The sequence below is a fragment of the Solanum tuberosum genome, unplaced genomic scaffold (genome assembly GCF_000226075.1).
Source record: "Solanum tuberosum cultivar DM 1-3 516 R44 unplaced genomic scaffold, SolTub_3.0 scf00040, whole genome shotgun sequence".
In the NCBI taxonomy this organism is placed as follows: Eukaryota; Viridiplantae; Streptophyta; class Magnoliopsida; order Solanales; family Solanaceae; genus Solanum; species Solanum tuberosum.
In genome coordinates, this window is record NW_006238964.1 from 584451 (window position 1) to 597792 (window position 13342).

The following is a 13342-nucleotide window of genomic DNA, read 5'->3' on the forward strand; positions in this document are numbered from 1 at the left end:
TGGATCTTTCAAAATTAATATTATTATCTGAGAAGGTAGAGGTAAGATAAGAAATTGATCTTTCAAAAATAATATTTTTATCTGAGGGGTAGAGGTAAGACAAGAAAAAAATCTTTCAAAAATAATTTTTTTATTTGAGAAGGTAGATGTAAGATGTGTGCACACTCTACCCTTTCATTATTCATTTCAAAAGCTATTATTTTTACGAAATCATAAATTTAATAAACCATTATCAATAAGTCAATATTCATATATTGTCACTTTGAGTTATTAATTTTGATTGTGTTTAATTCAATGAGCAGTCTCATTGTCAGCGAGTGGTCATATCAATTTAATGCAATCACGTGCATATGACCAACTTCCGTTAGTGATAGACGGAAAATACTTTAAAGACTAAAGCTGTACCATTTTTACAAAGAAGAAGGATCATTAGTGCTCCATATGAAAAGGTAAGGATCATTTTGAGTTTTAAGGCAAAGATAAGGGACAATTTTGGTCCTTTTCTCCAGAATGGAACAAGCAGTCACTATATCTTGGGTGAAATATAACGACGCCCTGATTCAATATATACTTGGCTGTCGTGTGTCGATTGCTTGATAATGTACTTTGGTTGTTTAAAAACGAAATGTGACCTATTACCAATAGTAAAATAGTTTTATTTACTCGTCGAATTATCAAATTTTGAAATAGCTAACGCATAATAGGCGTGTCCTCTAGGACTCAATTTGCTTATAGGTATCTATTGAGAATTAATGAATTTACATTTTTTGCCGTTACAAGTAACTGTTATGGGTGTTTATTGGTGATTGTGTTAGATAGTCAGTAGCGATGGTTGACTGATAGTACAGTATTATTGAAGACAATAGTTGGTAGTGGACACTTGATGCGTGTTTTATTTGTATACAACTATTACAAGGAATTGTTGCTTTTGGACAAAGACTTGCTATACACCCTCCATACTTATAGAGACGTGTACGTATACAACTATTACAAGGGAATTGTTACTTTTGGACTAAAACGTTGCTATACACCCTCCATACATCACACATAGAGACATGTTTCAATTTTCAAGATGTCTTGAAAGTGAAGTAAAAATCACTAATCACATGAGACTCCGAAAAGCGTGCAAAAAGCACCAAGGATCGAGTTTTCTAGGTACTAAATATAAGTATTCTCAATAAGAACGCACAGATTGATTTATGTATTAGAGTAAAGTCAATAATGAATCGAGAAATCCTCTTTATCCAATGAATGACAAGTTTACTTTAGAATTTACCTTTATACCCCTCACGGAGTATACACTTCAACATGAACTATGCATAGGGAGCTTAGACTGACTCTAGCCTCTCATACAACTCACTATTTCGCCTCGCCTCGAGAACACGTCTCAGACCTTCACATCCTAGAAAATTGACATAATTTTGAAACTAACGGAAGCAGAGCATCGAAATTACTAGCTAATGGGCATGTGAATCAGCCTAACATCACGCTCAGAGGTCTCAATTCAAATCACCTTGCCTGCGACTTATTAAGCAGACTTATGAGCTGGAGAGTAGAAGATACAAAAAATATTCTACTTCTAGCGCACACACATAATGGCACAAGGAAAGGAACTAACTGTAACAACAAACCAGAAGAAAAAAAAACTAAGGAACTACTTCACCTTCGGACACTTCCTCAGGCCGTTATGTGTTAAGAACTGATCCAACGAAAGCAATAAGCTGAAAAAACAGAGCAGAATTGAACAGATAATGTAGCATTATTCAGGTACCTTGGGTTAGGGGAACAATCTGGTAGATTTATGAATCTGCTGAGCCATTGATCACAAACTGAGTCCTGACTGTACAAATTTTACTGATTTTTTGGCCTTAGCATAACAAATTTGCTATAGTCCAGCCTTCTAGCAAATTGCAAGGCAATTGTAGATGTTCCTCGTGATATAACACAAGGTGCACTACAATTTCTGCCATCAAAGACACGATGACTACAAGGAAAGCGATATGCTTCTGTTGACATGGCAACAAAAATTGCAGCCTCATAGTATATAGGAATATCTAAGTTTCTTCTCAGCTACACTCAAGAATAAGCTTGTATACAGAAAAGAATAATGGAGCTCCAACTAACAAAACTATAACAGATATTTACAGAACTGAAACCTACAAAAACAGTAAGGTAGAAAATGAAGAAACAAAAAAACGACTGAAAGAATCATCTGCTTCTATGTACTCTATACTTTCTATATCATTTTCTAGCGTACTTTAATTTACAATCTCAATGGCTTTGTTTAGGCATATTTTCTCTAACAAAAATCATTGTTCCCCTCTTACCTAATCTTCATCACCTGTCATTTATTCCGTAAGTCATCCACATCCTTCGGATGGTTTGATTGAATGCAATTGTCTGAAGAGTACAGCTTCAAGGAGACCAGAAATGATCTCAAGGGAAAAGCATATCTCCGTTGTTAACCCAATGCACAAACTTCTCAGAAAATTCAGCAATATGTTTACTACTTCCTTTGGCATCAAAATTGAGCTCTCTACTAGTCTGCTCCTGACGCTAAAATAACAAGATTGAAAAAGTAAAAGGAATTACTTGCGTGTATCAGCATTTCTTATTAGAGATGCAAATAGAAGCTATTAAGAAGTAAGAGGCAGAAATAAAATCAAGATCTATCCCCACCCCACCAAAAAAAGTACTCCCTCCTTTTCAATCTGTTTGTCTGATTTGACTTTGACATGGAGTTTAAGAAAGTCAAGAGAACTTTTAAATCTTGTGATCTTAAGTTAAAAATATGTAGAATGTACCAAAATGCCTTTCACTCTAGTGGATTTAAACATACCAGGTGGAAAATTAGAACTAAAGAGTTGCCAAAAAGGAAAGGGACATTTTTGAAACAGAGGGAATAATAAACTATGAGATTTGTGTGGACTGACTGACCTTCAAGATTGAAGACTCAAATACTGAAGAGCTTGTTTCAGCTTTAGATTCAACTGTTACACAGTCAGATGAGAGGACACAACATGGTGAACCTATGATTGCAGATCTGCATGAATAGAGCAAAGCGTAAGATTCAACGAAACCAAAGCAGAAAACACGCTAGCCTTCTAGGATGGTTCCATAAGATTCAAACAACTAATCTCAATGATAGAATTATTAAAATGCTAGTCGTACTTCCAACCAAATAAAATTTGGCAGTATGCAAATTCAATTTCTATTCAAAAATCGCACCAGAACTTCTTCATAAGAAGTGGTAAACTAAAACCAAGTATGCAAATTCAATTTCTATCAAAGCATTGATCAAATTGAAAGAAAATACCTCTCGAATGCTTCTTCTTCACATGAATTTCCGGACGAAGAGAGCCACTCAACATCTAGGAAATTTGAAAAATCAATTGAATCAACACGATCACGCAATCTAACACTTCCACTCCCGAGACGCTGCTCTAATTGCATATCTAGGAAAAGCTGTCTACCAGACATTGAGGGTGTGTACCTATTAAAAGGGAGACAGGCGCCAATTTACTAAGAGACAAAAACAAGAAACAAGGCCAGCATAAAATACACAACCATACATATAACATTCAAAAGTCGCAGCAGCGGATTTGTCGATGGAGTATGAAGGAACCACAAAGAGATACAACTCTCACAATGATTAGCACTTAGTATCCACTCAATCAAAATAAATCTGTGGCAAAGAAAATTTAATCTAAGCTACCTGGCAAACGACATATCAGTTTCACAAGTAGATATTTCTGGGGTGGACTCGGAAAGACCCTTACTACCACCTTTTGCACTCTCAGGCAAAGGTTGGTCAGAGTCATCGGTCTGCTCTGTGTCAGTTTCTTTGACAGGAGAGCTGCTTCCGCAGATCAAGTTTCCTTCTGACAGCGACCTTTTAATAAATGACCTGCACATGAAGAAACTGCCTCAATAATAGCTTTGGGAGATTTTGATACACCGTCTGGCTTAATTAAAGTATTTTTCCCTTTTGGATTTTGACCAGAAGTTAAAAAACCTAATCAGCTTTTCGTAAGTGAATTCTCCATGTACATCACTAATTGACTTTAATATTCATCTCAGTAAGATTAATAGAGCTAGTTTAAGGTAAACTTCCTTGTGGATAAGACGATGATTATAGTATAGTACAGATTTTTAGCCCTCAGAAAATTAAAAATGCTGGTCACTTGGGCCAACATCACTTGGAGCTCACTTTCCTAGGATGTATCACATATATATAAGCCATGAGGTCATTTGTGACTTACTTTTACAACTTCATAACTCAGGTTAAACTGTTTTAATACTTAAATGCTCTCAACTTAAAAGGACTCCAATTGATTTGGATTGCAAATTTCAAATTACCACCATCAGAAATGATGTTGCGGCTACAATACTAATCAAATCAGAGGTTCTCGGAATTTTGACACTTCAATAACAAAATACTCAAGGGATGCAGTAATTAAAGATCAGTTATACCTAGAACTCTCCATGGCTAAACTTGATGCATGCCCCCCAACACTATAGTGCTGGTCTGAATCCAATTCCCAGAGAGCTGGCTTACCTTCTTGAGGCCGGAAATGTCCCAAAAACCTGGAATCGGGACCACATTACTTGTATTTATTTTAAAATTTGTCTGTCTGTTGAAAAACAGATTAAAAAAACTAATTATTACGAAGACAATATTTCACTTACACATTAATGGCATCTTGTTTCTCAGCATCCATGTAGGCATTACTGTAATAGCGCTGAAGCGTTCTAAAAAGCTCTTGAGACTGAGTTGCTGCTTTCCATTGGCCTCGTCTCTCTGAAAATATCTGTTAAATCATATCCATCAGTTCAACGAGTCAACCGTAGATAAAAATTTCAATCATGATGAAAATGAGAGGAGCCAATATTTCCTACTTTAGAAAAGAAAAGGAATTATTTCACTGGCTAACAAATCATAGATTTCACTTAAAACGTGACATGAACTAAAAATTGTTGTTTGGCTCAATGCAGTTGTGACGTGAAAATTGGTCTTTAGAAAAGAAAAAGAAAAGAATATCACCAAGTACCAACCAGAGCCCCCTATGAAGAAACAAGTTACAGGATCAGAGCAATCAACAGATATCTACCATATAGATCCAGTAAGTGAAAGATATGATTACCTTGTTATGTGCAGCAGACCCTCCATATTGTAATGCAAGTATGTCGCCCATTTCTTCATAGAGTTTCATTAGATTATCTGCTAACGGGGAATCTAAATCAATACTCTCCACATCTATAAAGCCCAAGGCATGAAGCTGATGGCCCAGGGCAACCAGCCCATAGGCATATTGTGCAACATTTGTGCGATCCAAACAGTCTATGCAATTAGTTCGTAACACCCCTCTCTGTTGTGTTGAAAGGTTGACATGGTAATCTCCACTAGGGGAATTCGGTTCAGCTCTCACTTCACAGGAGTCTTGTCCAGCTTGATCTTCAGTATTGCTACACAGCGACAAACAAAATCAATGTAAGAACATTTGCGCTTTTAAGCCCAAGCTAAGTGTTGGAGGTACTCTACTAAGTAATAAAGCTATCTTTTGCACAACCAACTCTCGTGAACGAATAAAATCAAATCACTCTGGGAGAATTTTGATTGCCAAACTTACTCAATGGGCGAGAATTTTAGCAATTTCCCAGTCTTGGAGGCAGGAATAAGTTGACAGTGAAGGAAGCCTGTTAACTCCAATGCATTAGCAGCCACCTTGCCCAGGAGTGTCAGGACATTTGTAGCTTTGCTGGAAAAGTAGCCAAACTGTTAGCAACCCACCAGACCAACACACAAGAAAAGGAAAAAAAAAATAACATGTACAACCATCTGCAAGCAAAAAGGATGCAAGTCAAACCTTCTTGAGTGTTTATTTAGGTCCCAGTGAAGAAATCTCAAGTGGTTTTCCACAGAAAGATCTTTATTTATAAACTCAATAGCATTAGCAAATGCTGCACGAAGAATTGTTTCTCTTGGCCGCTTCTCACGAGTCTGCTTAGTATGATAAAATAACAAATAAAGGGAAAGATGAGCAATAAAGTTTAGACTACATATAAATCAAAAGGCAACATAAATTGGATCCAGAATATGTGATTAAGTGTACCTTAATCAAATTCAATATTATAATTGGATTTCCATATCTCTTCACAAGATTCTCAAAGTGACGTTTGGTGGCTTCAAAATTCAAGTCCTTCCTAGAGACTACAAAAAGAAACGGTCATGAAAATTGAGTAAATTGGATCCTCCAAAAATAATGTAGGTATCTTATTTCATACGTATGATGTCAGGCTTAATATTCAAACGTGAAGTCTCTTGAGACCAAAAAAGAGGTATTGAACCCCGATTCTGCACAACAGCACTTATTTGTAGCGGGCACCCAGCAGGCACATCTTCAAGCACAATTTGTTCTGTTTCGACATCATTTGCTACGCGACCCTTCTCATTTACACCTCTTTTCAAATATCTACAAAACATAAAAGGAGAAATAACTCAACAATCGAGAGATAAAGCAGGATCACTAACTGAAATATTCAATTTAAATCTAGATATACTTCTTATGTATCTGAACAGACAAAGACCATCACATGAAAGTAACTGATGACACTCTCTCAATATTCTTCAACAATCGATTTAACTTAATTAAATGTAAATGGCAAGATCACTCAAATGACATACTATTGCCAAAGTTACTAGATATCACCACCAAATACAAATAATTACATTATTAAAGTCAATCAAACAAACCTGGTACCAGCATAATGACGAGATCGTCTAGCAATTAGGGTCAATATGAAGTCCCTACCAGAAAGAGGAAGTGTAACCTGCAAAAGACAACAGCAACATGATAACACGTTTAGCTGCCAATTGCTAAATAACCAAATCATTTACTTGGTTTCAATATAACTCTAAGTTGAGCTCAAATTTGGATTTTCCTTGATTACAATATAATTCTGAAACAATTTCAAATGGAAAATACCTGTTTAAAGAATCCATATACTAAAGCGACAGTCCAAAGAGTATTTTTGAGCTGATGGCGAATTCCTCGGGTTAAAAACTCATTCCATACAAACATTGTGTCGTAAAGCGTGAGTCCAGACTGACAATTACTCAAATTCTTTTGAAGGCTAATCATAATATGATAGGAGTAGCTGAAAAAGAAGTCTCTTGTGAGATCCACTGTGTGCAGGAGCTTCTTGTATCTATTCACAAAATAATTGGAGAAAAAAGAGGCAAAAATGAGTTACTAAATCAGATGCAGTATATAAAAGAAGAAAATATTTTTTAAAAATGAAGAAATGTTGACATAAGAAATATGAACAAAAAAAGGTGATCACATGTGCCACTGAAATCCTGATGATACCTTGTCTTACTCAATATGTAAAAATAACATCAGAACACCACTGTAGTTTGCCCTGTAAAGTTATAGTAAATAAACTGGCAATAGGCTCTACAATAGTATAGCTACAAAATGCCCATCTATAATGTGCTCACTATAATCTATATTGTCCACGCGTTGACAACACTGCAGGGGGGCTCTCAAGATAGTATAGAAGAGTACCTCAAAAGTGAGACAAGTTTAAAGATAACAAAATTCAAAATCATCCAAATAAAAGAACAGAAAAATGAAACAACCACATCAAGTATAATGCTCATAAAGATACAAATAAACTAGAAGCATTTCTATTTCCATTATAATGTCTTCTCAAGAATACTATGGATATTTTACATTTACATGCAAAATTGACAAAAGACCTGTTCTCATTCTTAGAATAAGGCATTTTGGATAGCACAGTAGAATTGGGAATTGGGAACATCTCGCTCTTTGTAATGGCATAAACCGCATGACCACATATTACTCCAATCTTCCTTCTTTTCGTAATAACAAGCATGTGATAAGGTCCCAGAAACTTTACAAAACCTAAAATCGAAAAGAAAAGATTAACACGAGTTGCATTAGAAATCAATACAAAAAATCTATTTAAAAAGAAAAAAAATAGTCATATAACATACCAACAATTCCATAACAAGTTGAGACGAATTTAAGCCCTCCAGTTGACTTGTTCCCTTCGTGTATTCTTTTAAGTAGATCAATACATTCAATCTCTGAATATGTGGCAGAATCTTCATACATAATTAGCTCTGTAGGCTCTAATCTATCTATCTTCAAAACTTTCCAATAAGTTCTAGTTTTATCTCTTCCAACCATATAGAAGTTCTGCCACAAATAAAAATAAATTAACATTTTTGACAAATAAAATTAAAGCATATTAACTCTCTCTCAAAATTTACTATAGTAACTTCATTCATATTCAGTATCTAATACAATTGGTAGAAGGAAAAGAAAAGGTTACATGACTAAATAGATACAAGGTCGCACATAATTGATAAGTTCACCATAAAAGAAAGAATATCATCCTATCAATAGATGAAATAGTTAAGTACTTTTGGACATTAAGTTCAGAAATTTCAGAGAGGGAAGGTACAAAATCAAAATTAAACAAGATTACAAATTGCAGGACTTGAGTGAGGAAAAATAGCATTTTTACTTTGAGATGCTTACACTCCCTTTGACTTTGTTTCTAAACATTTGCTTTGGAGATATTGTCCTAAATAGGATAAACCATTTTGAATCAAATTCTTAATTGAACATATATTAAGCCAAGTAGGCAAAAGAATAGAGAACATAAAAAAGCAGAAATCTTGCTCAGCCAACAAGTTGGATATAAAGCAATTTGTAGCTACACAATAATAAATGACCAAACAGTGAAATTAACATCTACATATGCTAACTATACAATCTAAAGGGGGAAATACTGCAATCTACAACTGGAAATGAAACATAGAGAAAAATCATTCTACTTGATATAAAAAATAATAATAATAATAATTTGATGAACAAAATCAAATGGTCAAATATATTATACCGAGGTAGTTTCGTATAGGCGAAATTTTTGTAGATACAAAGGTCTGGAATGTTCGTGTTCATTGTTTTCAGATTGTTGATGACTTTCTGAACCCATATTTCCGATCCCAAGTCTCTGGACCAGCAACTCACTTCCAAACTGCTTCCCCAGATAAAAGACAACACTGATACTCTAAAATGAAAAACTTATAAACTAAACTGTGCAAAAAGAAATCAGATATTTAAAGCAGAAAAAGGAAATGAAGTATTGCAAGAAAAAACTGGTGCCAAGAATGGCGGTAGAGGTAGAGTCAACTCAGAGAGAAATTTGCAGAATGATTTGCAGATTTCAGATCCGAAGAGGTAAGCAAAAGAGTAGAGCTCCGGTGACCACATCCACACAAAACACGCAATATTACTACTATATCTTTTTTATTTATTTGATATTTTGTACAGCTAAGGGCATATACCCAATTTTTTCAAAAATACTGATGTAATAACACCTTGCCTTAAATTCCTTAGTTGTGTCATCTTTTTTTTCTTTTCTTCTCTTCCCTTTTATTTTTTACTTTTACTTATATTAAAGTCAGAATTAAATTGCTTAAAGGCTCATTAAAACATTTCCTAATATAGATAATTTCATACCTAATATTCACATTCAAAATGAAACATTAATTATCATTCCAGATTTCCAATGCACCCTTTGTTAATTTTTTTCTTTACTTTTCATATATTTCATTTTTTTTTAATATTATAGCATGTTTCTTGGTTGAAAATGAACTTTAAAAATTAAACATACCAAAATAGTCTTTAATAAATGTGATTTTAAACATAATGACAATTCTATAAGGAGTATATGCTTTATATATTATTTTTTTTATTGTATGAAAATTATTGTCTCTATATTCTTATAATTCTGAAATTATATTTACATTTTATTCTAATCAATATTTTAAGAATTCTATTTCGGGGGGGAGGGGGAGTTGTTTTTCCGTAGATCTAAACATAGCATTTGGGTCTAGCAAAAGTTATCTTGCAATGTCAATTTTTTATATACTAGATGCAAAGTCTCGTTACAAATGAACAAATTATATTAAAAGTGGTTGTATGTGTTTTTTTTGTTTAATTTGTGTGACAATATTTTTTTAACCAACTTTAACAAAAGTCAAGGTACGTTTTCTTGTTTGACAAATCTTAAATGATGTTATCAATATTTTACCTATATTGAATTTTACTTATTTGACAAAAGAATAATTATTGACACAAAACTAACCTATCAGTCGAAAAAACATTTATAAAGCACCTTTAAAGCATAAACATCGAAATTTTAAAAATACATTCAGCATAAAATAGATACATTGATGAAAATATTTAAATTCCAAAAGTACCCTCAACATAAAGTAAATACATTAACAAAGAGGTGTCTACATTTAGCCTCTTACCAATATTGATCAATTTGAAAGTTTAACTTTCAATATCTTATGTAACAATTAGAAATAATAAATTAAAGTAATTTGCTAAAAAAAATTACCAAGATTGATATAATTAACTAGAGTAATCAGAATCGAGGAAACAAGTAACATAGGCATGCTAAAAAAATGATTGTGGACAACATGATCGTAAGACATTTGGAAATGGGATTGATTCCATATGGAGAAAAAATTGACCTATGATCACTTTAATAACAATTTCTAGAGAAAGTCTTTGGAGTATATATATAACAACTTGAGAGTGGTATCTCAGGTATAATATAATGTATACACAAATTATGGCCCCCCCACTATCAAATTAATGTCAAATTGTCAATGGAATATACTTATACATATGCCGTCCAATAATTGATTCTATTCACTATTTTACAGCCAAAAAGCAGAATTTGGGGTTTTCCCTTTTTTCCGCTAGTCAATTATACAAAACTTTGTTTTACTTTCTCCGCTACATATTAATTGAAATCAGTCCTAATTAAATGGGTTGGGATCAATCAGATAATTTATCACTATCTGTATCTTTATTGTAGATTTGATCTCATATCAATTTTCATTCCATCCTAATTTATATGATGTAATTAAAATTTTAAAGTTTAGATTTTTAAATTTTGAATATGATTTGAATAAAGAATTTTTTGTTTTTTTTTTAGATATTTAAAAACTACATAAAAATATTATAAATTAAATTTAAAATATAAAAAAAAAATAGTTACCTTTCAAAATTTAAACTTTGCCACGTAAATAAAGCTGAGCGAAAAAGAAAAAGAAAAAGAGTGGAAGAAATATTAATAAGGCGGCAATGCAATACAATGTGGGAAGATTGGTTTGAGGTGACAAAGAATAAGCACGTGCCTTAACACTGCTGGTTCGTCTGGACAAACAATTATTGGTACACAAAATGCCACAAACTGATAGCGGCGGGTCTCACTGGGTCCGCCCAATTAAAAAACGTTTAATGGTTATTAAAATTATATATGTAAATATTAATCATCATCAATTAAATTTTTACCTACCATATATAGTTGATTACATAATATTAGTATACGATTTTCTTTAATTATATATATATACTCCCATATTTAGTATTTTATGTATAATATATTTGTTACTTAAGGAGATAATTTCCTTCATTATAGAGAATAGAAATCAGTTGTTCATAGGAAATATTAAGAGTAATTTCCTTAGATAGTCATCCATGTTTGAGAAATTACCTAGTAATATCGTTTATGTTTGTTTTAGGACTATAATATCATTCACTTTACCTATTTTCCTCAAAATATATTTGACACAAAAAAAACATTATCTCTCTCCTAATGAAATGCCATGTCACATTTTTTTTAATTTATTAATAATATATTTTTTAATTCTTTAAATGTCTGTAGGCTTCCTAATACTAAGTAGTTTAGTTGTGGAATGTCTATATTAGGAATTGAAGTGTTTGTGCCCCTGCTCGTATGTAGTGTTTGTGCCCGTGTTGCATGTCTATTTATTTCAAACATTTAACCACCATTATAAATTGAGGTTTAAATATACTTGACACAAAAAACATTATCTCTCTCCTAATGAAATGCCATGTCACATTTTTTTTAATTTATTAATAATATATTTTTTAATTCTTTAAATGTCTGTAGGCTTCCTAATACTAAGTAGTTTAGTTGTGGAATGTCTATATTAGGAATTGAAGTGTTTGTGCCCCTGCTCGTATGTAGTGTTTGTGCCCGTGTTGCATGTCTATTTATTTCAAACATTTAACCACCATTATAAATTGAGGTTTATTTTAATACAAAGGAAATAACAATTTAGATAGATAAAGGAAATAATAGATAATTAAAATACGAAATTCGTAGAAAATAATATTTAATTAAGTATTTTTTATTACTAACTTGAAAAATAATATGTTATAAAAGTAATTAATTAGTATACGTGTGATATTTATTATGTGCATGATTTTCTTCACACAAAAAATCTCCTTGTTAATCGTAAAGATAAAATCATGTCGATTCTCACAAGAAATCGAGAGCGGAGCTAACCTTCGGTTACACAAAATTTTGTTATATAGCTAAAACGGATTTCATAATTTTAGAAAAATTATACACTAATTAAGTTAAAATAGAACAAATGAAATCATTTTTTTAAATTAGAGAAGTACAAACAAATAAACAAAAAAATGTCTATAAACATTGTATAAATAATATCGAAAAGCAGGGGCACAAACACTTAAAGGATTTAAAAATATATTATTAATAAATTTAAAAAATGTGACATGGCATCCTATTAGGAGAGAGATAATGTTTTTTTTTGTGTCAAATATATTTTGAGGAAAATAGGTAAAGTTGGGTGATATTGTAGTTCTAAAACAAACATAAGTGATATTACTAGGTAATTTTCCAAATATGGGTGACTATTCAGGGAAATTACTCCAAATATTAATATAGTAAATCATAACAACTTATTGAATTACTTGCAAACCAATAATTTAGTAGTCTTATCAAAACAATAAATTAATGTTTATGTGTAGAAGTTGATAGCAAAATATGCGGAGTAGCACGTTGTCTTCTTCATTCATATGTAAGTCACTAAGTTGTAAGAGCAAAAGAGGGAGGTAGGGTTGTGAATAATGTTAGCATCAGGAATTAATGCCACGTCGTTTAGCAACAGTCTTACTATAACATGTTAATTTCTGGAGTTAATATAAGGTTGTCAGCATCCTCTTTCTTGTCATGTCGGCCCTATTTCATTAATTGGACCCATTACAATTAATATTTTGTCCTCCTTATTGGATAACACCAACACTCCAATTCTACCTTACTCACAATTATTAAGGTCCAAAATAATTTATAGCAAAAAGGATTGTTTGATAAGCATCTTTCACTTTTAATTTTAAAATTACGATAGGTTTAAGTCATCAGAGAACAAAAAATATGAAAGCTCCTAGAGAGGGAG

General features: G+C 32.5%; 1 protein-coding gene across 1 annotated transcript; it reads right to left on the reverse strand.

Moving 5' to 3' along the window:
- Nucleotides 1-2093: 2093 nt before the first annotated feature.
- Nucleotides 2094-9342, reverse strand: LOC102591516 (phosphoinositide phosphatase SAC2-like). The gene is made up of 16 exons (XM_006342844.2): nucleotides 8935-9342; nucleotides 8021-8225; nucleotides 7763-7928; nucleotides 6987-7209; nucleotides 6755-6831; nucleotides 6286-6473; nucleotides 6114-6211; nucleotides 5868-6001; nucleotides 5631-5759; nucleotides 5145-5466; nucleotides 4690-4811; nucleotides 4474-4587; nucleotides 3716-3907; nucleotides 3317-3493; nucleotides 2938-3043; nucleotides 2094-2556 (listed from the first exon to the last, which is right to left on the reverse strand). Exons 1-16 carry the CDS (start codon nucleotides 9028-9030, stop codon nucleotides 2437-2439), a joined length of 2469 nt encoding a protein of 822 aa, XP_006342906.2. The 5' UTR covers nucleotides 9031-9342; the 3' UTR covers nucleotides 2094-2436.
- Nucleotides 9343-13342: the final 4000 nt, after the last annotated feature.